The sequence below is a fragment of the Alternaria novae-zelandiae genome (genome assembly GCF_023758075.1).
Source record: "Alternaria novae-zelandiae strain BMP 2774 chromosome Unknown scaffold_1, whole genome shotgun sequence".
NCBI classification, from domain to species: domain Eukaryota; kingdom Fungi; phylum Ascomycota; class Dothideomycetes; order Pleosporales; family Pleosporaceae; genus Alternaria; species Alternaria novae-zelandiae.
In genome coordinates, this window is record NW_026056961.1 from 503354 (window position 1) to 528163 (window position 24810).

General features: G+C 53.7%; 6 protein-coding genes across 6 annotated transcripts; 2 read left to right on the plus strand and 4 right to left on the minus strand.

Annotated features, from left to right (window-relative positions):
* Positions 1–4018: 4018 nt before the first annotated feature.
* J4E88_000135 (uncharacterized protein) lies at positions 4019–5766 on the minus strand (the record flags this gene model as incomplete). Its single annotated transcript, XM_049393816.1, has 3 exons — positions 4019–5156; positions 5206–5227; positions 5283–5766. 3 exons carry the CDS (start codon positions 5764–5766, stop codon positions 4019–4021), a joined length of 1644 nt encoding a protein of 547 aa, XP_049259645.1.
* A 1671-nt stretch (positions 5767–7437) lies between these two features.
* RBG1 (GTP-binding protein rbg1) lies at positions 7438–8858 on the minus strand (the record flags this gene model as incomplete). The annotated part of the gene is made up of 6 exons (XM_049393817.1): positions 7438–7635; positions 7683–8354; positions 8402–8607; positions 8659–8701; positions 8762–8782; positions 8838–8858. The coding sequence occupies 6 exons, from the start codon at positions 8856–8858 to the stop codon at positions 7438–7440; spliced, it is 1161 nt and encodes a 386-aa protein (XP_049259646.1).
* A 559-nt stretch (positions 8859–9417) lies between these two features.
* On the plus strand, positions 9418–10448 carry J4E88_000137 (uncharacterized protein; the record flags this gene model as incomplete). Its single annotated transcript, XM_049393818.1, has 4 exons — positions 9418–9651; positions 9698–9741; positions 9977–10194; positions 10324–10448. The coding sequence occupies 4 exons, from the start codon at positions 9418–9420 to the stop codon at positions 10446–10448; spliced, it is 621 nt and encodes a 206-aa protein (XP_049259647.1).
* Positions 10449–11749: 1301 nt separating this feature from the next.
* J4E88_000138 (uncharacterized protein) lies at positions 11750–14942 on the minus strand (the record flags this gene model as incomplete). The annotated part of the gene is made up of 3 exons (XM_049393819.1): positions 11750–13795; positions 13990–14589; positions 14643–14942. The coding sequence occupies 3 exons, from the start codon at positions 14940–14942 to the stop codon at positions 11750–11752; spliced, it is 2946 nt and encodes a 981-aa protein (XP_049259648.1).
* A 3779-nt stretch (positions 14943–18721) lies between these two features.
* Positions 18722–20253, minus strand: J4E88_000139 (uncharacterized protein; the record flags this gene model as incomplete). Its single annotated transcript, XM_049393820.1, has 3 exons — positions 18722–19484; positions 19615–20177; positions 20239–20253. The coding sequence occupies 3 exons, from the start codon at positions 20251–20253 to the stop codon at positions 18722–18724; spliced, it is 1341 nt and encodes a 446-aa protein (XP_049259649.1).
* Positions 20254–23164: 2911 nt separating this feature from the next.
* J4E88_000140 (uncharacterized protein) lies at positions 23165–24032 on the plus strand (the record flags this gene model as incomplete). Its single annotated transcript, XM_049393821.1, has 3 exons — positions 23165–23242; positions 23292–23355; positions 23443–24032. 3 exons carry the CDS (start codon positions 23165–23167, stop codon positions 24030–24032), a joined length of 732 nt encoding a protein of 243 aa, XP_049259650.1.
* Between the last annotated feature and the right edge of the window lie 778 nt (positions 24033–24810).

The following is a 24810-nucleotide window of genomic DNA, read 5'->3' on the forward strand; positions in this document are numbered from 1 at the left end:
GGATTCAGGTCGCCGATTATGCCGGCCGAAGTGTCAAGACGTCAGTGTTGGTGACGCTGGCACTTGCCTGACTCGGCGCGGATGACCGTTGAAACTTTAATTCCTCGAACTCCAGGGCGTAACGAGGGAACCCCTACAGGGACCTGGTTCGCGAAGCCGCGGGATGCGCAACACGGAAAGTCATGATCCTAGTAATAGTCGCCGTTCAGCATTTGACAAGATGCGACATCGCCTGTTCCTGAACCGCACGGGGTCCGGGGCAAGCGCATCAGGATCCTAGGCACAATGCCCATGATCCCAGCACCGGCGATCCAGCATCTACCATGGTTTGGAGTCAAGCGAGTGCTCATCAGGGGCTGTCATGGGCATCAATGTTGCGAACATCGACCCATGTTTCAACGGTTAAAGAGCCCGGAACGTTAGTGCAGGTACGGCAGCGGGTGGGATTGACTCGAACATGCAAAACATCACCCGTAGTGGGCAATCACTATATCCTACCAAACTATCGTCATCCTGCGCAAGGCATGAAGACTCAATAGTGAGGCGTACGGCAGACTCACCTCAGCCACTCTGGAACAGTCGGCGTACGCGGCTGCGGTTTGAGTCGTTCGCCAATCCTGAATTCTCGGGATAGGGAAAATTCGAGACGTTCGCTTGCTGCGCAGCGCATGACAATGATCGCTGAATGACGCCAATTGGCAATCATCATCGAGGCGAGCTGTATATCCCGCTTCCACTCTCACATCATCCTGAGTCGTGATCCATTCGCCAACAAAGGTATTTGCGACACCAGTTCATGCGAAGACCCGTTGTTGGGGATCGAAGAACACTTCTGGAGCAACGGATGTGTGCGTCTGACAGGGAGTGCAAGATTGACGGGACGGGTACGTCAATGACGGACGCGCGCGTCGTACTGTCGCTTGTACACAGCGATGCGAAGGTGTATTCGATGTCCCATCGTGCAAACCAGCGTTGCTCAGACTTGTCAGCTGCGAGGTCAAAAAAACGTTACTCCGGTCTCAGCCCATCAAACGGCACGTGACACAAGCCTCAGGGCGAACAAACGGTGCGAACAACGGCCCGCAATGCCATGAATGATTTCAGAAGTAACCTTGGAAGTACGCGTGCTCAGGCAACGTTGTCGGGAGCACCTCACACGAAGGGGTTTCGGTGGTCACTTCTGTACCTCGACATTCTTGTTCTCTTGCTTAGCCGGTTCCGTACCGTGTTACACAGCATGAGATATTAATCACGTGGACGATCTAATGCAGGGTACCGCATGACCTAGCACCGCGAACATCGTAATGAACTTTTCGATGCTTATCGCCAGCACATTGTGCATTAGATGCTAGGGCAAAAATTAAAGGTCACCGGAACGCTCTCAGCCTCTTCACCATTGGCGGACTAGCCCAACATTATCTTCGAATTGCGATGGAGACAAGGGCGAGAGCTAGCAATCTAACGCGATAATTGACTTTCGGGTGTAGGTTTCCTAGCCTCTTGCGCTACAACCTGCCACCACTGCTTGACGTAGGCCCGAATACAAAGGTACTACGAACCTGTCGGCCTCTTTCCTTGGATTTGCCAATGGTCAGGGGGTTCAAGGGACGGTAACGCAGGCCTTCACCGATCGATGGGGGGCGCTGCGATTGCGTGTTCGCGATTTGATGCTCACGACGGTCTAGCCATTGCGCGCAACACCGCGAGCTAACGACATGAGCGAGAAAAGGGCCGAACCAAGTCGGACTGCGACACCAAGTACAGATCTGCCCCATTGCGCGTCCCCTCATCTACTGTTACTACCTTTGCTTATTTACTTTGACAGCTACGTAACACGCGTTTTTAGCTGTCGTCCAAGGCCCCCTGTACTCATTTTCTTTTCTTTGATAGAGCTGCACAATGTACAAGGCTATGTACTGCAGCTTCAACCTGCGAAGGAAGTACATCCGGCATTTGGACAACGTGTGAGCCAGTGAACGGGCTCGGCTGCGGACCGAACCGGTACTGTACCGAACAGTAATGTGTTGCAGAGAAAAGGAAGAAGCAAGGACAAAACGAACAGTCCATCATCCGCGGGATAAGAAAAAAGAGTGTCACTGCAAGGATGCCCAAGATATGGTGGTGGGGAACACCGACGACATTTACCTTTCTTGCTTCTTCTTGCGGCTAGAGAGGACGAACTAAAGTGGCGCTGGACTGCTCACCTTTTTGCTTTTTGGCGCCGCGGAACGCAGGGTGAAGTTAAACGGGCTGCATAATACCCGTAATGCAAAAGTAACGGCTTTGTGAAATAAGTAAACTGGTTTCCAAAACACTGCCCAACTTTTGCTTCACCCGCGGAAGCGTGGATTGTACTCTATGTGCTACAGCTATGTTCGTCATGATTGAGCAAGGGAATCCGAAAACGAAGGAAGCTGCAACTAATCCAGTACGGAACAGCAAGAGCCCCAAACACGACTCGCTCCAGGGTTTGGAGAAACTCGAGCTTTCGCTGCAGAGACGACCGTAAGGCCCAAGCTCCCTATCCTGCCCAGCAGGGCAGCAAAGAGCTGAGTCCAGTGCGTGCGCCCCCGCGGCATGACGGAGCCCTAGGGCGCCTTGCGTCGATTGCGCTGCCGAAACCACTTTACTGAGCAAAGAAAGCCCGTACCAACGCCAATCCCTCGCTTCTCCAAGCTCGCGCTCGTCTCATCCCTGATCCAGATCGGGACAGCCCTTTGACACGAACCCAAATGCGCAAACTTTCCAGCTGAGTATGGTGCGCGCGCGGGGAGACGGGATACCAAATGTCTCACGCTTGCGGGCATCTAGATCAGGCTCAACAGTTTGAGGATCTGTCTTCCTCGTATACGAGCCTCGTCATCGATCGTTATGCATTGCGATCGCTTCAAGCGATGTATCTGGACATGTATATATGTACTTTTGTGATGTATCAAGGATGTGCAAGGTGCGCCAGGTCAAAAGGTGTCCGAGCTTCGTGCAAAGGCGGGGAAGGGGGCCAACTGGTGCCGACTGAACCTGCAAGTCTCACATGCAATTTACGTTTTGGCCGTGTCCAGGATGCGGAAAGCCAGAACGAACGAATGCTGCTTTTCCTTGCGATCGGCATGTCTGTCGGCAAGGTATTTTCCGAAATTCAGTGTTGTTTTTCGGCGGGCTATGCCAAAGTTTGTTGCACATCGTTGCTATAACGGTGTTGCAATGCGATGCCGAAAGCTCCGTCACGGGGGCTTAAAGCGGCAAGTACCAGCCGTTCATGAGCCAGACTTTTGCCGATCAGTGAAGTGTCAGTGGTGCTCCACCAAAACTAGGCTGAGTCTGACCATGATCAGATTGAGATCGGACGAAACTGACTAGTGACATCAGACGCACAATCGTATGGCACGTTGGATTGAGCATTAATCGCATTTCGAGCGTGATTGACCCTTTCGTTAGGCCGGTCTTGCGGCAAGGGTCGGTAACTATATTAGAAGCTACATATAGGTGCACAGCAGTGCGTACGAGGCCCATCGCGCCGTTTCAGACTCAGTGCAACGTATGAGGGCCGCCAGGCAAATGTAAATGGAACGTTTGAAAGCAGCAAATAGAAGCGTACAGAATATTGGCCCGCGTGGGCGGATACAGTCTTCGTTTTAGGTAAGGGGATAAAGTCGAAAACAGTCAGGTTACTGTGCGCTGCTAGAGGGGGGTATAGTGGTTCGTGGAGCAAGGGAATAGGAAGATGGAAAATGAAAGTCAATGAAGGAGTAGTGGGAAATAGAAGCCATGCTAATGATGCTGATGCGAGAATGCGGCAAGATGCGGCAATGAAAGAAAATCCAAACGGTGACTGTAATGCAGAATGCTAGCCGTGTGTGTATGTCCCTGATCCCGGTGTTCTAGACCGCAAGTGTTGCACAGTCTTGCTACTCCAAACCCAAGCGATTCAGGAAGCTTGTTCCACAAAGGAAAGTGGTCGTCAGCGTTACGTGCTGTGACAGGCGTCACAGGCCCTTGGATGAGTGACATGTCCGATTCGCTAATGGATCGCGTCGACGCTTTCGAGCTTGGCCGTGGTGAAGTTGGGCTCTGACACACGTCGCATCTCGGAAGGAAGGCTCTCGGAGCTGCGCTTGATTCGTAGCTTCTCCATCAGCTTGCCAATGGTGACATACTCTTGGGGCTCCACGACGAAGCCTGCGTTCTGTGACTGGAAGAAGGTCATGACGAGCTCGAGAGCGCGTGCAGCTTCTTCTTGAGACGGTGTAATGGGCGAGGAGTCGGCTGATGAGCCTTTGTCGTCGATGGTACCTGGGAGAGGAGGGGGCTGCATCGAGTTGGGCATCTGGGTAGGCGAAAGCGACATTCCTTCGTCAATGACTGGCAGTGTACCAGGCATCTCGGTCATGGGCGAGTCAAGTGCACCGCTGCTAACGTACTTTGGGGTGATATCGTCAGTTGAGCCCGGAGGTGACATGTACTGCTCAACACCAACAAGCATGGGGAAGGTTTGGCTTCGGGGCCTTTGGAAGTTGTTGTTCCCTGGCTGTCCATTCGCAGGCTGGCGGCTTCCCATGAATGGACTCGGGCCGCATGCTGAATCAGGCGTGAAAAAAGGCGAAGAAAGCGACGTGGGGCTTGTGGCTGTATCCGTGAAGACGCTTGACAAAGATGTACTGCTCTGTGAATGGAAGGGTCGGCGATGGTTCGAAAAGTCGTATGTGTCGGGGCTTTCTGTCTTGAGATTTTCCTGACTCTTCTTCGCTGTCATGGTCGTTGTCGCTGGAGAGACCCCACCAGGCGAGGTAGGCGAGATGGCCCCCGGGGTATGCACATTGGATGGCGGATTCGAAGTCCCCTCCGACTCTTCTGCTATCGAAGTCTTTCGTGACCTTGCACCATTGAGATGATTCTTTTGCTTGAACTTTTCCAACCAGCTCGCACTGTTTACCTTGAGGTGGCTCTCTGAGTTGCCGACGGTCTGAGCGAAGAAGCGGGCCTTCTCTCGGATCGCAGCATCTGACAGCTGTGCTCCCTGTTTCTGATGGTTCCGTGCCCAATTCGACAAGGCACGTTCGATATCCGGGAATTTGCCTTTCGACCTTTTTATGGGTGATCGGCTGCCATCGTCCTGGTACAAGTACTTCTCCTTCTGGCGCAACACTTTCGAAACGGTACTACAAGACTGTCAGCACGGGAAGAGACATGCAGGGTATGCAGTGGTACCTTCGCTCTACGCCGAACATTGCTAGGATACCGTTAGTAAAAGATCCATGTGAGTCTGGTGCGTGGTGCTGGCATACCTCCAATTTCCGTTTGCTTGACAGTGGGATTTTCTTCATGGTATTGGCACATGCGTCTGCGGTCCGAGTCTGTGAGAGTCTTCCGTGGTGTCGACGAAGTGCGAGAATGTGTTGAGCTCGCTGAGACCGGCGTTGCTGATGCCGGCGTTATCGGTGGTGGGGCTGAGGGGAACAGTGAAGCTTGGTAAGTCGACTGGCTGGTCAGCATGCTCGGCCATTGCGGCATCTGCGGCATGATCAGAGGCTGCAGCTGTGGATGCGTAGTCCTCGGTGTCGGATGAGTTTGGTGGGGTGGATGCATGCCGTTCCCGTAGATGGGCTCCATCGGGAGCGGTGCAAAGCCGTTGAAGCCATTAAAGTCTTGGACTGGAGACTGATGGTGTGGGTTGTATCCATTATCGCCATGCCATCCAGAATGGTGATCCTCGAAAGGTTCCTGGTGGTGGTGATGGTGGTGGTCGTGATCCATTTGCAACTGGCTCATGTCGAAGGCAGTAGGTATTGGAGTGGTGTATCCGTGCGAGTGTGGGAACAAGTGTCCGTGTTGGGTGCGGAGCAGAAGTAGGGTGCCAGACGGGCATATGCACCTGCACCGTGGTGTTGCTATACCTAGGCGGCGTGGGTGACCTCAGAGCGGCCGAGCGCATACATGCATGAGACGAGATTTTGGTTCCTGAGGCGAAACAGCGACAAGTCAATGTACCGCAGTAGCGGGGGTAGCGCTGACAAAAGGCGCTGGGTATGACAGAGGTCAAAACATATAGGTATAAAGCAGCGCGGCAAAGCAATGGCCTTAGATGGAGAATTGAAACTGCAGGGAAAGCCTGGCGCGGCGGGCCTGCAGCGCGTACTTGAGGATAAGTCTGGGGACACTGGTAACAGGCCCTGGCTGTGCGATGCGGGCGCGGCCTACTGCAGCTGGCGGGAGAGGAGCCCTGTTTGTTTCGAGCCCAAGCTTGCCGGCAAGCCTGGCGTGTGCACAGTGATCCTGGTCGCCATTCGGCCAAGCGACGAGCGACGACGTTGGGCTTAGCGTGTGCGGGTCTCTCATCGGGGATGCGCCCCTAGGACAGCGCGGGCCAGAATTATGCGGCCGCCAGGCTAGCTCGCCAGTGCATGCCTCGACGCCTGACTCCTAGCAAGGGCAAATGGGATGTCAAGGCAGCCGGGTGGGATCATCCCATCAGGGCCCTCGCACCGCTGAGCACGTCGCAGCCGGCTAATCTGACGCTTCCCGAACAAGACATGGTCTGAGTGGAAGCGCCATATTGGCTTCGCCTCGTGCGCCCAGCGAAATACATCCTGGCCGTTGCCGTACGCTCGTGGCGCGAAACAGTGGCAGCCGATTCAATGCTGCTCAGGTACGCGAGCCTGTGGCGATTCCCACGGCAGGGGCAAGACGTCAATCATCGGCTGTGCATAAAGGAGAGACAGAAAGTGTCGACGGCTGAAACGCTTTCGGAAAGCTGCAATAATCGCGCCCATGGAAAATCGAGGTTTTGCCGACCAGCCACTCAGGCTTTCGGGAGCGATAATGATTTAGCGCCCGACTGACAGCGTGCCCTCTGAGTCGCCAGCACAACTAACCCCTGCTGATTTCTCCGAGTCGACCGCTGCGCCCGTTAGCAGACCAATAAGGAAAACCGACGCCTCAAAAATTGGGCCAGACAATGCTGATCTGAATCCATCAAATTCCGAAGCAAATATGGAATAAAAACAAATGCGACATGCTGACCCCGTTCCAATAACTCCAGCGGCGCCATTACCACGAGGGTCCGCGACGAATATGTCTTGAATGACGCCTCCTCGGCAGGGGAAGCAAAGGCCTGGTATTGATAGCTTGCGGACGGTATCGGACCGCCACCAGTCAGTCGAGCATTGGCGATTGGCAGGTACGATCCGCGCCGTAAGCTGCGTTGCCCAGTGCTAGTGTCGTCCTGATGTCGTCCGCGGTGCTACTGGAACGAGCCCTCGGCCAATCCAGGCCGCGAGATCGGCTCCAAGCCTCGCTCTCTTCGTCATCTTAATGCTGCGACCTAGCATTGGTATCGCAGTGAGACATGTTCAGCCATCCAGAAGGCCCTTCTGCTCTACTCACTATTTCCCAAGACCGGATCCATAACGCCTGTCATATCTCGTAATCACGAGACCTTATCTAGCGCTTGACAATAGTGACTGGTCGGGTCGTCAGCTCACGATATCCATTTAGAGAGATAATACTGGGATACATACCGATATCCTCGTCGGCAAGCTCGTGAGAAAGTCCCACACGCTGGGGCTGATGCTTGCATGATTTCCCGTAAACAATAGCGTGCTTGAAGTTGTCGACAATTGTCTTGTGGATGGAATTACACTACAGAGCGGTTAGCGCGTCGCGTTTAAGATGAGGGGGAGACTTACGAAGTCTTCAATGGTACAGGCTGTTGATCGCAATACCACTGGCGCCGAGTAATCCGGCATCTTGCCCTTGGGCTTGGTGTAAACACGAACGAGATTGAGCTTCTCCCACATCTGCTCGAGAAGCTCATCGATGTTCCACCCGTGCTCGGAACTGATGGGACAAGCGTTCGGAATGCGGTAGAGCAAATCGAGCTCTTCGATACTGATAGCATCAATCTTGTTCAAAGCGTAGATGACGGGGATGTAGCTTCGTCCCTTGGCCTCAATAACATCGATCAAATCATCGACTGTGGCGTCGCATCGAATAGCTACGTCGGCGTTTGCCATTCGGTACTCGTTCAGCACCGCCTTGATTTCGCCATGGTCGATATGTGTGAGGGGAACCGTCGCGGTGATGTTGATGCCTCCCTTGTCCTTCTTCTTGAGCACAATGTTTGGCGGGCTCTTGTTGATTCGAATACCGAACCCCTCCAGTTCGTTCTCGATAACGCTCTTGTCGGTGAGGGGTTTGTTGACGTCTAGGACGATGAAGATCAAATGGCAGGTCTTTGCGACGGCGATGACCTGTCGTCCACGACCTTTACCGTCCTTCGCACCTTGGATAATACCGGGAAGATCGAGAATCTGGATTTTGGCTCCGTTGTACATGACTTGACCCGGTACTGTAGTAAGCTGTATGTTGTCAGTACTGAATCTAGTAACAACCGCATCCAACCCACCGTTGTGAACTCATATGCAGCGGCTTCGGAGTGCTGTCCGGTCAATTTGCTCATGAGCGTACTCTTGCCCACGGAGGGGAATCCAATGAAACCAACACTGGCAACACCAGTCCTAGCAACATCGAATCCTACACCTCCACCGCCGCCACCGGACGAAGGCTCGAGCAGCTCTCTCTTAAGCTTCGCGAGCTTTGCCTTCAGTTGCCCTGTTCATGTATAAGCATGCCAATATGCAGTATTCGGTCGTGTATCCGTACCAAGATGAAAAGACGTCGCCTTGTTCTTCTGAGTCTTGGCCATCTACGTCTCGTGTAAGTCATCGTGTTACGGTCGCGTATTGGGGTATTGGGTGTGGCTTACTTCGGCCTCGATGTCCTTGATCTGCACACTCTGTTAGCGCGTGGAATGGCGGTATGCTGCGGCACTCAATACTTGCCTTGTCTACTGTGGTCGCCATCTTGAATTACTGTGTATCCTGAATTGCTCTTAGCAGGCGTGGAGAGGCGATGTTGTTGTTCAGAAATTTGATGCGACGCACGCCGCCAATGACGAAGCGGGGCACGGCTTCCCGGCAGTACCTTTCACCGCCACCCGATAAGGTTAGCGTTCAACGCAGCACCCTTCCATCTTGGCTTCTATGCATGCTTCCTCTCGGCCTTCATAAACCTTGGAAGTTGAAGAGCCCGATGCCCGATAGAAGCCGCGTTCACATCGGTGACCACACCCACCACTCTGGCTGAGCATATGAAGTGCATCACATGTCGGCGAACTGCTGACCGCCATGGATCCACATATCACAAGCTCAGAACGCGCCAATTGTTACATAATGAAGCAAGCCCAGTCCTGCACAAGCAGCATTGAAGGCAGGCAAGCCAACGCTCTTACCCTCGACAAAGGCTGTGTGTATTTAAAGCCCGCGCTCCGAACTCTCTTCGTCGGAACTCCGTCTGCAATAACATCATAATCAACGACACGCTCGCCATATTTCTTCTTCCTCACATATCAACATCGTTACCATGATCGGTCGCAACACTGAAGAGGATAACTTCCATTCGCTCGTGCAGGAGATCAACAAGGTGCTCGGCCCCAGCAACGGCATAGACTCGGATGACGTAGACGAGAATGAGCTGCAAGAATTGATGAAAGCATACACCTCGGAAGAGTCGGAGTGGAAGAAATACTACTTTCCATCGGAGACATTACCATACACACGGAATGTTGTCGACAAAGGCAACGGCAAGAGCAACTTGGTACCGTTCCCGATTCTCGAGTCAAGGAAGAGTGCTAACCGAACAGCTTATCCTGGTATGGGGTCCTGGAAAGAAGAGCCCGATTCACGAGTAAGTTCTCATATTTTGCGACAGTTGACATTAGCATGCCTTACCTCGCGAACAAAAATCCATGGCTCCAGTCTCCTGCACGATGAAGCGACCCCGTTCGCCGATCTACTTTGATCGATGTGTCAGCAGGAGACACGCCGGTAAGACGACCTTTCGATAATTCACTACATTCCGCCATTCGCCTTCGATATATCTCACACTTCACCGCAACAAGCCGATACTAATTACCCGTCAGCCACGCGAACGCACACTGCATCATGAAAGTACTCAAAGGCAGCCTAACAGAAACCCGTTTCGCAACCCCCACCGAAGACGACGCACAAAACCAGCGCCCCATGACGAAGATCCAAGAGACCACTTTCGCTGAAAACGAAGTCACATACATGGCTGACACGCTTGGTGTGCACCGTATCTCAAACCCGCATCCCACAGACTACGCAGTCTCACTACATTGTAAGCATCAACTCTTCCGTCCTACTCTACACTTCACTACGCTTTGTTCAGATACCAGATACTACAAAGCCCTCGCACACTCTTCTCTATTTCACACCATTGCATCATCTTCCGACTAACGAAACACAGTATACACACCACCCAATGCCGCAACATACGGCTGCAACGTCTTCAAAGAAGACACATCCGGCGTCGTTCATAACACAACGTGCCATTTCTACTCCGAGTACGGCGTCCGAACGGGGAGGAAGTAGACTTCACCTCGTTCGCAGATTCGTTCCATCATCACTAGTATTGCTTGGGTATTGAAAAGGGCTTGGAGACAGATACGTGGATACTTGACGAATGGAGCGGCGGGTTGGAAGCGGTTATCGAGTAGGAGTTCGTCGATGGGAGAGTAGGATATTACACGGGCTTTTCGTTAGACCACCGTACTAGTCAGTTTTGACGTTAATTAAAGGTCATTCAACATGCAAGCTGGAGCACGTTAACCTAGGAAAACAACTAAACAGGTCTAGAGCCTACATTAACGTTAGGCCACCTACTTTGCAGGTTTCTATGTTAATGTAGGCTGCTAACCTGTTTAGATTTTCCCTTGCATCTGGTGAGAGAGTCAGTAGAGCTAACTAAATCACTACATCACACAGTCTCGTGTGAGTTTTCCGGCGGTGGACCTGGGAAGAGAATCGCAATACTAGTAGTCTCGCGTGAGATAGGGTCTCATCTTAATGTTGACCAAGTTCTAGCCCCGGGGTTTAGTTTTGGGACTCCGCTGGATGATGATGATGCTGCGCGACGCAAATGTCGTTCGGGAGGTAGGGTCCTTCCATGTGAGAGAACCAGTCGTCGATGCGGACATGTACCGTCTGCGCCCGCATGGGCTACTGCTCACAAATGGGCATTTATGCATGCCCTTTCTGAGTCGCCAGCCTGCTGGCACTGAGGTAAAAAGATGCTAATTGCATCCGCAATATACATACTAATTCTGTGATATTACAGGTTCAAATCCTCATCAGAGGCATAGATAGCCTTACTACAGCTAGAGCTAGGCTGCTTGGGCTCATAGCCCAATATCAGTATCTAGATCTGCGCTTCGTAGTCATGCAAGCTCGGCGGACTAGTTAGTGTGCGTCTGCGCCGCTATCTAGCGCACTGGATCCAGTTCTGTCCTCTTGCTGTCTCGCTCTAGATGCGGACCACGGTATTCCTGATGATAACATCTGCACAGTATCGGGCTGCGCTTTAGCAGCCATATCCTTTTCGTCGCAAACCAATTGACAATAAGTTGGCCTCGCGATCTTCTTCATGTCTGGCATTTGATAAGTTAGGGTAAATCAAAGAATGACGCCGTATGGTTCAACATCAACAGGAACGCATTTGCGTAACGAAGTCACGGCGTCCACTAGTCGCGCGTACACATCAGCTAAACGCACCAAGCATCAAATGCACAATCCTTAGAACACGTCAAACAGAACAGCAATGTATTCCAACTCCATCTATCCAACCTTCATTTTCCCCTCCACACCCTCCATCTCACCACGTCTCACCCCCATCCTTACGGCCCCGCAAACCCAATCTCCTCCCTCTTATCATCCACCACCCTCCCATACTCCAACAGCAACCTAAAGAACCAAACCTCAAAGTCCACATTCCTCAACACCCGATCATGCCACTCAGAACTCCTCTTCGCAATAAGCCTCGCCTTCTTCTCCCCCTCACTCGCGCCATTACCGCCCTTCTTGCTTCCATCCGCCTTGACTCTCTCCACAACGCCATCGCCATCCTCGTCAAACACCTGCGTACCGCTGAACCACCGTACAAGATCGAGGTGTTCGTCGCCGCGGAGGGAGAGGGGGATATAATGCACCCAGGGCCGTAGCCACTCTGCATGCCATTCGCGGAACAGCGCCATTTTGTACGTCAGACTGCGGGACTTGAGGAAGCTGTAGAAGCGGCCGGAGAACGCGTTGCCGTCCATGTCGAGGAGGTGCTTGTAGTACCATGCGTCTTGGCCGTCGACGCGTTCGGTCACGTCGAAGAATTCGTTTTGCGCGTCGCAGTCGCCGGGGTCGCATTGGCCGATGTGCGAGAAGTGGACGTCGATGAGGTCTTTGAGGGCTTTGCGCTCGATCGAGGTTACGGCGTAGGTTGAGGTGGGGTTGGAGACGGGTTCGAGGACTTTGGCGGTGTCGGGCGCGTTGAGGCGTTGGACGACGTGTTGGCGGTGTTGACGTCGCCAGCCGCCGTTGCGACTGAAACCTCCTGTTGTGGAGCCGCGCCAGTAGAGGCTGTTCGTTTTGTTCTCCCAGGTTGTGTCGTGTGTCTCGTCGTAGCCCACTTTGCCCATCCAGTACCATGGACTGGGGTATAGGATGTCCTGAAAGCTTGAGATCTTCGACTGCGAGAAGACGGGTGTCAGCTCATGGATGATACTGAAGGCGTTGGGGCGCTCGAAAAATCCGAACGTTGACGAGAAAGAGGGCGAGTTGCAGATGTCGGAAAATGCAGTCGTATTGTAGATGAAGCCAAGGTCGCTGGCGGCATACGCGGTGAAGTTGTCGGCAGCGTAGTCTTCGAAAGTTTGGGCCTGAGTACCAGGAGAACACGATAGCCGCGAATGCGTCCATGTCTGTTGATGCGCAAAGCGATTGAACTTGGTCGTGCTAACTTCAGCAAATCGCGTACCATCACTCAAGTCTTCTGGACGAGCGGAGAAGGTATTGCGAGGTGCGGTGTTCTTCGCAGTACGCGGTAGAATTTCGTCCCTCGCCCTTGCCACCATCGACGACAACAGATTGTCGGGCACGACGACTCGCGGTTCGTCATGCAAGTTGAAGCCCAGATCCATATCGGGCAGATACTGGACAAACTGCTTCATCATGCCAATGGTAGCCTGTTGTTGCCATTCATCGCCACCTTGAAAGTTCTCTACAGCGCCATGGCGTATCGCAATTGCAAGCATTGAGCTATCTTCATGACCTAACGCATTCGCAATGCGCGACCGAATCGTCGATGGTTTGAGCGCCCAGAACGGTAGCAGCATCTCATTGATCGTGTCGTATTCGTCTATCATCACAACACCGTTGCGCGTCGCAAACTCGTACCATTTGTCGAAGTGCGGAGGTGGTGAGATCCCGTTCCTGCGTCGGTACTCTCGAACCGCGTCAGCGAGAGACTTGGATTGTCGGTTAAGGGTGCCTTGGAAGTCTGCCTCTGCAGCGTCAATTAATTGCGCAGCTGGATGACCCTTGGTCATATCTACCGATACCGGAGCAAGTGGCATCCCAGGCGGAGAAAGTGGTATGTCGGTAAGAACACCATGCGTGATGTGTTGATACGTTGGTGGTCCAGTGAAACGTCCGAAAAGTAGAGACCCCACTGCAAGAGCCATAACGATGAAGATAAAGCGACGCAGTCGCATAGAGCGCCGCGAATCCATGATAATGGGAGATCCGGACGACTCAAAAAAGTGTACAAGCGCCGCCCCGTCGTAAATGAGGGTAAACAAAATGGTGGAAAAGGTCGGGGCGAAGTGTAGTTTCGCAGCAAGGTGAGCGAATATGGCCAACAGAGAGGTATTTACAGCGCCATATTGAGAGATCTATCGGCTAATTAGCTTGATCTTTTGACAGTGCGTTGAGAGTGAAAGCTACGTCTCTGGTCTTGGAACCTGAAAGCAAAAGCTGGGGTGAAAGCCATGGCGACGGGTACGACGCGGCAGGACGCCAGACCCGCGTTTGGTATCAGGGCAGCGTAATTAGGTAGTTCAACAGTAATGTGGAAGAGAGTACGTACCAGAACGAAAACAAGAACATTTACAGTGGTGTGAACCGGCAACATCCACAAGAAGCGCTGCAGGATGCGGAAATTGTGCACATCCCTCCACTCCCGGTCATATTCTCTGTATACAGGTTCCCAGGATATCGTGCTTGCAGTCAATGATGACTCGGTAAGGATAGACGCAATTCCGCATACAACTGCAATGGCCACTGCGACGTCTCTGAGCGCAGCCAGTCGCTGCGGCCTTGAGGCACCACTCACCGAGGCGCGCCGCAACGTATTCGCGTTCGCAGACCCAAGCCCTCGCTTGCCGCCCTCGCCCTCTTCTGTCGCGGCTTGTATGGTAGACTCAAACAGGACGAGGCCAGTAGCCGCGAAGATGGCACTGCTGAGACCGAGCGCGACCGTAGTAGGAACTGCATAGATGCCTAGGACAGCACTCGCAGAGACAACGAGAACTGCCAGTATCCCGTATGACTCGGTGTGAGGCTGTCGCTCCGGAGAGGTCTTCGTTTCGGCTGCAGGGCCATCGAGAATGGTCCAGGTGGGTAGGGCGAGGTGTTTTGCGACCAATTGGTTCTCGGAGAACAGGACGGTGAAGAGGGGAACAAGGGCCTGAAGTGCTGTTAGACGGTCGCATGTTGTCCCTATATCCCGTCCGAAAGTACCTTGGTCGCCCAAATGCCCTGCTTATCGCATGCTGCGCGGTCGCATATCACAGACAGGCCTAGCAGTGCGCCAGCCAGCCAGCTCGTTCTCCTCTTGACGCTGTCGCTATTCGAATATATGCCCACCCAGAAGACAGTCGGCACCCATACTATCAGCCAGGATATCGTCGTTATGAGCAGCGAATGCTGGACCGGTGTGTGCACGTTTGCGACGGCCGCGAGGATGGCGTAGAGCAGCGGGGCGAGCAGGTGGTGGTATTTGACGACATTATCGGCAAGTATGGAGACGGCCGGGTGCATTGGAGCAAAGGGTGGGTCAGCGCTCGTCGGAGGGCATCGAGTTGTCTAGCATGTGTTGGGTCGCAGTGTTGCGAGCGCCGGAGAGCCGCAACATGCAACCGTGCGGATCTGCAGGGTCGTGAGTGACGCCATGCCCGAAGCCACATCTATTTCCATCCCCACAACAACAAAGCCATTGTCTTAGGTTCTATGTTTGCATGTATCTCAATCAGACCCCGGATCGAATATGACTCCATCAGAGACGGATTTCACATGTCTAAGATGAAATCGCACAGCGTCCGCTGCTCGTCACCGGGTACTCAACATGCATGCGCATCCTGCAGGAACACGTCTACCAGATATTTGGATGATATGCTGCAATGAACCCCTTAGCACGGGCCCCAGTTTATTTCCAGAAGGTTACACAGCGATGCGTGGTACAGCACAAGCTCAGACAAACTCAGAAGCCAGCCAGAGTTGAGATGGGCAATTCAGCTACCTCACTTCGTATTGAGCATCAAAAGATCTGTTGATATTCGAGTATTCCCAGGCACTTATGTCTTTCTAATTGCCAGCCATCTGCTGCGTCTCATTACCATTTGCTTCATTCAACCTTTGATATGCCTCAGTCTCTCACAACGCGGCTTGACTTGTATAGATGCTTCAAATCCGGAAGGCACGATGCTCAGTGACCCACCAAACCTGAAGATTTCACAAGTACCCACCATCTTCAATGCAAGATCGTGTATTTATGGGTATCTTCATGGCCTCGGTCTAGCGAGACTTGTCTGCGATGCTACGTACAGTCTTTCCCTGTCACATCTGGAGCCTACGTTGACGTTGGATCACCCACTTCGCATGTTTCTACATTGATGTAGGCGGCAAACCTGTTTAGTCTTCAACGGAAGCGTCGTTTCCTTTTCCGCAAAAGGCTTCGGGCAAAGCTCGCACAGCGAAGACGAAGGCGCGCGTCATTGCGTGGCGCCTTCCCACCTCAAATCCCCCACCTTCCTCACGTATCATCGTGCCACATGGCCGTGCTAGCGTGAGGTGAGGTATAACGAATTTTCCCGTTGACGTCTGCATCTTCTGGTAAGCTACGTACAGCATACCTTGTAAGTGAGGCTCTTTGCCCCCACGGCTGCCGCAAGAATGCCATCGTGTCTACCATGATCCTCGCCCGACGAACCCACGACTGCGCAGATTCAAGCGATCCAAAAGAGACTAGGAAGAACTTCGAGATGGCCAGAGAATCGCCAGGCGCAGACTTTTGCATGATATGGACATGGAGCGACACTGCACGATGTCGCATGGCGACCGCAAAGCTGAGTGACACTCCAACCCTTCACACAACCATCCCTCGACTATATACCCAGCCTGTTCTCTTGCGTCTGTTCATCCAAAGCTGTGCGTGGTAAGCTGTCTTCCTGCCCCTCGGCTTTGGTCGATCGAGCATAGTCTTCTCCTTTCTATAGTTCGACTCGTCCATCGTCCGATACTTACATACCTTTGACTGTGCAGACACTGCTAACCATATCATTAGTTTCGAATTCCGACTGGACGATATCCATCACCTATCACCCGCAATACATCTTCCCTCCCCTCGAGAAACCCCACACATACCTACACGCACACTCTTGGGCAATGAATACCTACGCTATAGCTCTGCTAGTGCTCTGGGATGGCCTCTTCCTGCCTCTCATGCAGCTTCATGCGCGTCAGGTGTTTCAGTTCCTACAGCCTTGCTCTGATATACAACAACTGCTTGTTGTTCCTTGAAGAAGTTCAATGTTAACCTATTGCAGCTTCGATATTTCCGATCCTCGTTCTCATCGATAAACAAACGCGATACACCAAGACAGGATGGCATTGGACAATGACAACAACGACCGGCAGGCGGACTATCGTACATGGAAGTACTCATGCTGACATTCGTGTACGCATAGCAGCATCGCTCTATAAACAATTCATCTTCTATGCTTCATTATACCCCTCCATTCCCCATCCACCCAAAGCCGCAGATCATCTGTCGTCATACCTTCCCAAACCAACCCGTGGACCTCGCACCTCACACGCCAAACAAACATCACGATACCAACCAAACCCATCCCTCCACCCACACCACCCACCAACACCAAGCTAAACCCACAACAAACCACGCGTCCTCGCATCCTTCCTTCATCACGATACATGATACCCCACTTCCCAGCCTTGTCCCCCCACCAACCAACAAAGTCCTCACGCGCCCCATCACAGATCGAAGATCCTCATCTCCACAACCACGCAACTTGAAACGCACTCACGTTCCCTAGACAGGAAGTTGGCGATGCTGTCGACCCGCCTCACTCAGCATGTTCAACGCTGAGGGGTCTCGCTTACAACGTAGGATTTGCGATCGTCGTCGATCCACACCTGATTAGATGTGTGTTGGGGGACGGGGGACGGAAGGGGAGGTAGGTTGTTGGAGGTGTACGTCAGCTAATTTTGATGTGTATAAGGACTGGTCCGAGGAACAATGTCAACATGCTGTCATCTTGATTTCTACTCAGCTTTTGCCAAGGTGTCACGATCACGATCAGCTCTTGACGTGATGTTATTGTTATCCCGTGGGGTAGCATGGCATGGCATAGCATAGCGGGGTATCCTACCCGTCCACTCAACCCAACCATTCAAACATGCGCCTATTGACAGCCAACATACAAATATCACGATGATATCCCGTCGACGTAACAAACAACCATCACTAAGAACCTTAACGCCTCTCCCTCCTACTTACCTCTCAGCCCGGAAGCAACCATCCCATCCAGCCATCCAGTCGGATCTCCAGCAAATAACGAAGCTAGCCCAGTGTTTGGGTACTAACGCTCTCCCGGCGCCCCGGATCATGGTGTGACCAAACTAAGCTATCAACTGAGGAAGGTAAAGCACGATTTTCCCCCCAACCTCAATGGTCTTGGCCGCTTTTCCAGTCAGCTCTCAGCTCCGTCTCAGCGCTTTATCTCGGCGACCCAACGTTGGGTTGGGTTGTGAAAAAGGACCGGTTGCCCCCGCCTCTCTTTCCCGTCTCTGTGTTGTCAATTTCTTCGTCTCTCGTCAGCTTTGGGCTTTCTTATACGAACGGGGTCCTGCTCGGTCGGGAGCACTTCGATTTCCTCACTCAAAGCAAATACGCTCGCACGTTGGGCACTCTTCCCTTTCGACTGAGATGTTTTATTTGGCATTTCAATCTTAATTCCTCTCATCCTCAAGGTTCGTTTCGAAAAAAAGGTTTCCTCCACAGCCGAATATACAAGAAGATGGCTGGACCATACACACATTGGAAAGACCCCTCGCCTCTCCTCGCCTCGCACCAAGGCCACGCTATCCAGCGCAGCCATGATAGGTCTCCCGTCCTCCTCGTCATCGAAAGTATTTGTAAAGTTATATGGGTTTATGTTAAAATAGGCTGAGGTTTCTTGGTGAAGAGATGAAGATTGATCAAGAAAAAAAAAGATAAGGAAAAGAGAAAAAACTCCGGGATATTTGTTGCAGGTGCTAGGCTCTCGACGCAAAGGTGAGCAAAAGACGACAGGTTCGGATGATTGACCTGTACTTTAACCTCAAGGGCGTCGTCGGGGTTGTGACGGCCCTCTCCTCGGTGTGCAGGCTGCGTCTTTTTCCTTCGCGGAGATAGATTGCTAAATGGCTGGTATTTGGTTTGTGGTACAGGGCCGGAAGTACGGTGGGAAATGGAGGCGATGGAAAGAAACATGGCAAGAGATGTCGGGACGTCGTAAGGGCGTGTCGAGCGCGGAAGGCTCCTACTCCTCCATCCGTCCGAAGATCTCGTCGTCGTCCTCGTCGATGCGGCCGCGGCTGCGCGAGTTGGAGTAACGGTAGTCCTCCTCGTCGGCGAAGTGGTCGTCGTCCATGTCGACGTCCTTGCTCTCGCTGTGGTAGCGGTAGCTGTTGCGCATACTCGACTGCTGCGCGGTGACGGTGGTGCTACCTGACAGGGTACGGGCATTCAGGTCAAAATACTTTGCTGGTAGCGGGGGCACGGGTGGCACGTCCGGCGGGAGCGCAACGGGTCCCGTCTTGGGGGTGCCGTACGAGCAGCTCAGCAGGCCGACGGCGGCAGCGAGGTCAGCATGGTCATTGGCATCGTCATGGTAGGAGCCGGCAACCGAGGTGCCTGACGTAGTGGGGCGGTCAGACACGTTGCTCCACTGGCGATAGTGGTGGCCATTACCATTGTCGGAAAAGACGGTGGACTGGTAGGATTGGCTGTAAGCGGAGCTGTTGGCCGAGTAGCGCTTAAGGGAGCGGGTGCCAAAGTGGGAGTGAGGGTAGGATCCTACCGCATGGTCGTCGAGTTGCGGGGGCGGGGTAGTTTCAGTGGAGCTCAACTCCTCACGCAGGTCAGACGAACCCGAGGCGGGCGGGGACGAGCGGTCGCTGGTCTCGCCGTCGCTCTCCTTGTTCATGGCGACGAGGACCGAGGCGGCCTCGAGCAGCTGGACCTGCTGGTGCTTGGAGATGAGCAGCTTAGATGTGTACTGCCATTCAGGCGTGTGCTCCCAACTAGAAGAAAAGTCAACGCGGAACTATCAAGAGGCATGGCAGTCTATGTGTGCGTGCGAGAGAGGAAAGGGCATTCGTCATGAGTCGTGAAAGTATGTGGGAGGGCCATAGTCGGCCAAGGGTTACTAACAGGTGCTTGGTCAGACAGCTGCTGTGCTTGTAGCCTTTCCCACATTTTTCACATCTCAGATCGCTACCACTTCGCTTGCCGTCGCCCTTGGACAGGCGAGAGCCCTCGCTCGCGCGACGGTTCCGCGACTTGGAGTTGGCCTTGTCCTGCTCCAACATGGTTGCGAGTGTCGGTCCGTCGGTGAGCGCCTCGCTTTTAGCCGCCGCAGCGCCATAACTGCTGGGCCCAAACTGCGCGCCATTGCCGGGCATGCTCGACGCCATTGTGGAGTGGAGGGCCATGTTGGGGCCCCGGAACTGCGACGTCGGCTTGGACGAGCGGCGCAGGCCATTGCTGCTGCCTCCCTCGAGCGGCGCCCCTGACATGCCCTTGGCCGCCGCCGCAATGGCCGCGACATTGGAGGCAGGCGTCTGGCTCATGCTCTTCCGGCGTGTGACGCGATGCGCCGGGTTGAGGTTGGCGGCGGATATCGAGTGCGAGTGCGGGCGGTTCTTGGGGAGCGAGCCGGCCATGGTGCTCGACGAGTGCCGTTGCTGGCTGGTGGGTCGGACGTTGATGGGCTCCTGGCAGGCGGCACGGTCAGCGCAACTCGGGGCGGTCAATTGGGATAATGTGTATAAGTACCTTGTGGACAGTCATGCTTGCAGTAAAAAAGTCGCCGGCCGGGTGTTTGCTTTGTTGTCCGCTTCGTCAGCAAGGCAGCGGAGAGTTGCACAGCCTCCGAGGTGTCGGAGGTAATAGAGCGAGATGCGGCTGAGAGACAATGCAGGGCAGCGCAGGCGTGGGCGGTAGAAATAATAATCCAAGATGTGTGCGAGAGGCGTCTGCTAGCTGGAGAGGCGCTGATTTCAAAAATAAAGCGTGTGGACAGGTCCCGGAATGCTATTCGACAAGTGGGGTGATGCCCGAGCTTCTGATATGGAGTTACTGTGTCCAACAGAGAGTCTCGATTCGCAGCCTCAGAAATGCGGCCAAATATCCCCGTTTCAGACCCGGCAGCGGTAATAATCAAGGTTAAGGAAGTGGGTGAGATGGGTGCAGCGGTGGCAGCGGCCAGGAACTTTTTATTATTTGGTCGCAAACATGGCACGCGGCATCTGGGGTCAGCCGGACGCTCACAGCCCACGCCCGACCAACGTGACTGATAGCGAGACCCCGGCCGCCTCCTCCTCAAAAGGTACGCGGCAATGCCGTGGCTGAAGCGACAAACGAGGCCGCCCATGCTGCCGCTCCTATTAAAGACCGCACGGGGCCGTGGCGGGCAGGGAGCGCTCCATCGCCCTCGCCCTCTGATTGCATGTTTCACCCATGTTGCTGCTCCAGACACCTCTGACTCTGGCTGCCTCTGCTGCCTCTCCTGCGCATCCCCATGCACAAATCCAGGAACCCTTTGTGCGTGTTCCTGGCGCAACGCAGGTTCTCGAGGCCCCTCGTTAGTGCGCCATACCGTGTGAGTCCCCGCGGCCCTGATTCGAGCGTGATTTCATGTCAAGACACCTGGTCCCGCAATAGGGAACGCCGATCTCGAGCTACTTTGCCCATGGCCGCTTGGGCCAGTCCGGTTCGGGCGGATCAAGGACACGGGGAACCGAGCGCTTGTCTGGAGTGCTGTGGCTAAGGCGAGCCGATCGCTGCTGTGTCGGGCTGCGCGCGCTACACAAGAGATCATCGCCTGCCAACAGGTGTTTGCGCGACCCTCTCTTTTCCTCATTGCAGACAATGGGCAGTTTGCATTCTGGCGACTGATGGCAAAAGACTTATCTGACTCCACTCACCTGGGCACCCACTCGCAAACCGCTCGGATAGCAGACCAGGCTTGGCGTCATCGCGATCGGTCGCGCACACGGCGTCTGTGCTGCACATTATCGCGCAAGCCACCACCCTGTCGTCTTGCTCGCTGCTGTGGGGTCGCTGGGTGTTGAGTGGTGCAGCACCTGCACCACACAGTCAAAGACACATGACAGCCTGCCAGCCGTACAATAAAACCGCTCGCTCCTGCGCTCATAGCTGGACCACCTGTCGTCCTACCACCGCTGCGATCGGCTAAGATCAACGGGTCCAGATCGTGGCCTGTCGCAGGGATGCAGAGAGTGCCACAGTGACGGATACTCACTGGCAATGGCATTGTTCGTTGTCGTCGGAGTCCGGGCAGCAGAATGCCATACACGCGTAGTATCCACTTGTCGGTGTAGCCTCTCACCACCAATAACCACCTACGGTAGAGCAGCCGTCTGGCATCAAACTGAGCGGTCCGCAGCTTTGGAATTGGGTACACTGGGCATGTGTAAGACGTTCCGGTGGTGTCTATGCCCATGCAGGTGCTAGAGGGGTGCAATTCGCGCCTGCCGATTCGGGAGTCCCACGGCCTTGGAATAGCTTCGTTGCGAGATTGCGCGCCTTAGCTGAGGGGTCGACGACGCCACAACCTGCATATCCTCACATCACTGTACTATGGTATAATAATTGCATGTTGCACATAACTGCGTCGAGTAACAGATTCCGGTGTCTTAACGGCCCAAGTGAGGAGTCAGGTCCACCGCGGACAAAACCTCCGCGTCAACCAGGATTGAGCTTGCTGGTTGCACGTGTCAAGATTTAGTCCAAAAGTTACTTGGTTTGGGACGGAACTCGCCCACGGTCACGGTGAGAGTGGGCTGTGCGGATCTGTGCCAGCTAAGTTTCACGTCAGCAATGTGACGTCAGTCATTACTTGATACAAAAAAAGTTAAGTTCCTGCATCGGAGTGGCATATCCTCGGCATGCATCGTGGGCTGGCCAGATGCACACACAGTGACGTGTGTGCTTTCGTGATTCTTTATACCGAGACATGTTTGATGCGGGCCTTGTCGGCTTTGCGGATGTCCGCGGATTGTACTAACATACTTCTCCAGTGGTAAACGGTTGTGAAAACGAACATTGCTGTATGTTTTCATGTGGAGACGGTGTAACAGACCGCCATGTATGTATGCATCTAGTGTCTTCTCACACACAGTCGCCAACAAGAAGCAGAGGCCATCTCAACGATGCTTCGTAGGGGCTGGTAAAGCAGCTAAGAGCGACGTTCATTTCCACATCGCATAGTTTCTGGCTGTGCCTCAAATTGCAACTTCAACAAGCCTGACTGCACTCTTCAGGTCGACATGTCTAAGAGCTCTGGAGGTAATGTATCCGCAGTCCAGATGGGTCTTGCCGAGCAGTTGATGTGATGCAGATGCTCCAGTCACCAGCGTAGAAGACTTAGGAATCATGACGCTCATCATGAGCTCTGTCTACGGGTTCTCGATAGAAACAGCATCGATATGCCAGATTGAAGTAGTTGTGTCGGAATGCATTCGCACGCCAAGTACTTTCCGATCTTAGTAAGTCAGTCACGTGCACGAATTCGTCACTGCTCTCGGCGATCTCCAAAGCATCTGCCTGCAACATCGCAACCGCTATCGCCTCATCACGACGCAAACAACCGCCGTCCATCACTCTCCAGGTCTTTAGAACCTCAGTCACCGCTTAATCCCCCGCAAAAACCGCACCACAGCCCTATCACAACTTCACGATGGCGGACGCTTCCGCGCAACCCAAGCCTAGCAGCAGCGTCAAGCTCGTACTGCTAGGAGAAGCAGCCGTTGGAAAGGTACGGAGTAGGAAGGCTTCATCGCGACTCTAAACTGACGTCCATCAAGTCATCTCTCGTTATGCGCTTCGTCAACAACGACTTTCAAGAGAACAAAGAGCCTACTATCGGAGGTACGTACACAGCCACAGCGGAGATGTTGCTCAACAACCACCCGCATCCCCATACTGCCAAACTATGACTAACGTACCATTTGACAGCTGCATTCTTGACGCAGAAATGCAACCTACCAACCCGAACCATCAAGTTTGAGATCTGGGATACCGCAGGCCAAGAACGCTTCGCCTCGCTCGCGCCCATGTACTACCGCAACGCCCAAGCCGCCCTCGTCGTCTACGACATCACAAAGCCCTCTTCCCTCACAAAAGCCCAGCACTGGGTCGCCGAACTGCACCGCCAAGCCTCCCCCGGCATCGTCATCGCGCTCGTAGGAAACAAGTTCGATCTCGCGACCGCCGCCGATGAAGAGAACCCAGAAGATGCAGATGACGCCCCCGCAGCTGAGGGCGAGGACGAGCCAACAGAGGATGGAGCCGACTCGAGGAGAGTACCTAGCAAGACTGCAAAGGCATACGCAGACGAGGAGAGCTTGCTGTTCTTCGAGACGAGTGCAAAGACGGGGCATAACGTTGCCGAGGTCTTCACTGCCATCGCAAATGCTATCCCAGAGACGAGCTTGAAGGGGCCTCGTGGTGTGGGTGGACAGACAAACTTGAACAGGCAAGAGGATGCGCGGGTGAACCTAGGCAGCGCACGGACGGAGGGTCCTAAGGAGGGTTGCGCATGCTGAAGAGGTGCATGCGGATGTGATGTCGTGTGGATTTGCTAATGCTCACGGAGGAGCTCGATAGCTATGAAGACTTGCGGGCACAATTGATGTGTTCAACTCCGGATTATCAACATTAGGCGTTGGATGGAATGATATACTTTATATTGCCGTCAACATGATGGCGTATATACTGCGTGAGAAGTGCGACTGGGCTTTCTATTCCAGACAGCTTGACTGCACCTAGAATGAGCTTTGAGTACAGTGTCCCTGCTTGGAAGGCTCTATCACACTCTGTGGGAATATGTAAGCAGTCTCACAGAGCCGTGTCTGTTGCCGCCATGTTCGTCGTTGCTTCCCTAAAAGACGCGCCAAGAGCTATCCCTTCACTCAGGTTGGCACGCCAACAACCATCCCTGCCAGGGGCTCTAATATGCCCCACTTGCACACACGACGCGCTCATTTGCACTCAACCACCAATCTTACGATACCAGCCATGGCACCAGCTCATCATAAACGTCTCGTACTGCCGGAGGTATTAGAAAAGAAGGCCAAACCCGCGAAATGGGTTGAGAAACTCTTCTCGGGCATTCATGATGCAGATACCTCAACGCGCAGGAGCACGCGCAGCGGTACGCGTAAGAGCGCGCGAACCTCTCAAAGCGAAAGCACCGGCGACTCGCCTTTCTTCGCCCTGCCGCTAGACATCAGAGAACGAATTCTTCATTACACTCTTGCGGGGACCATAATCCGCTTTCGCCACTACAACACCTCTGTCATGGCTCAGTATACCCAAAATGGA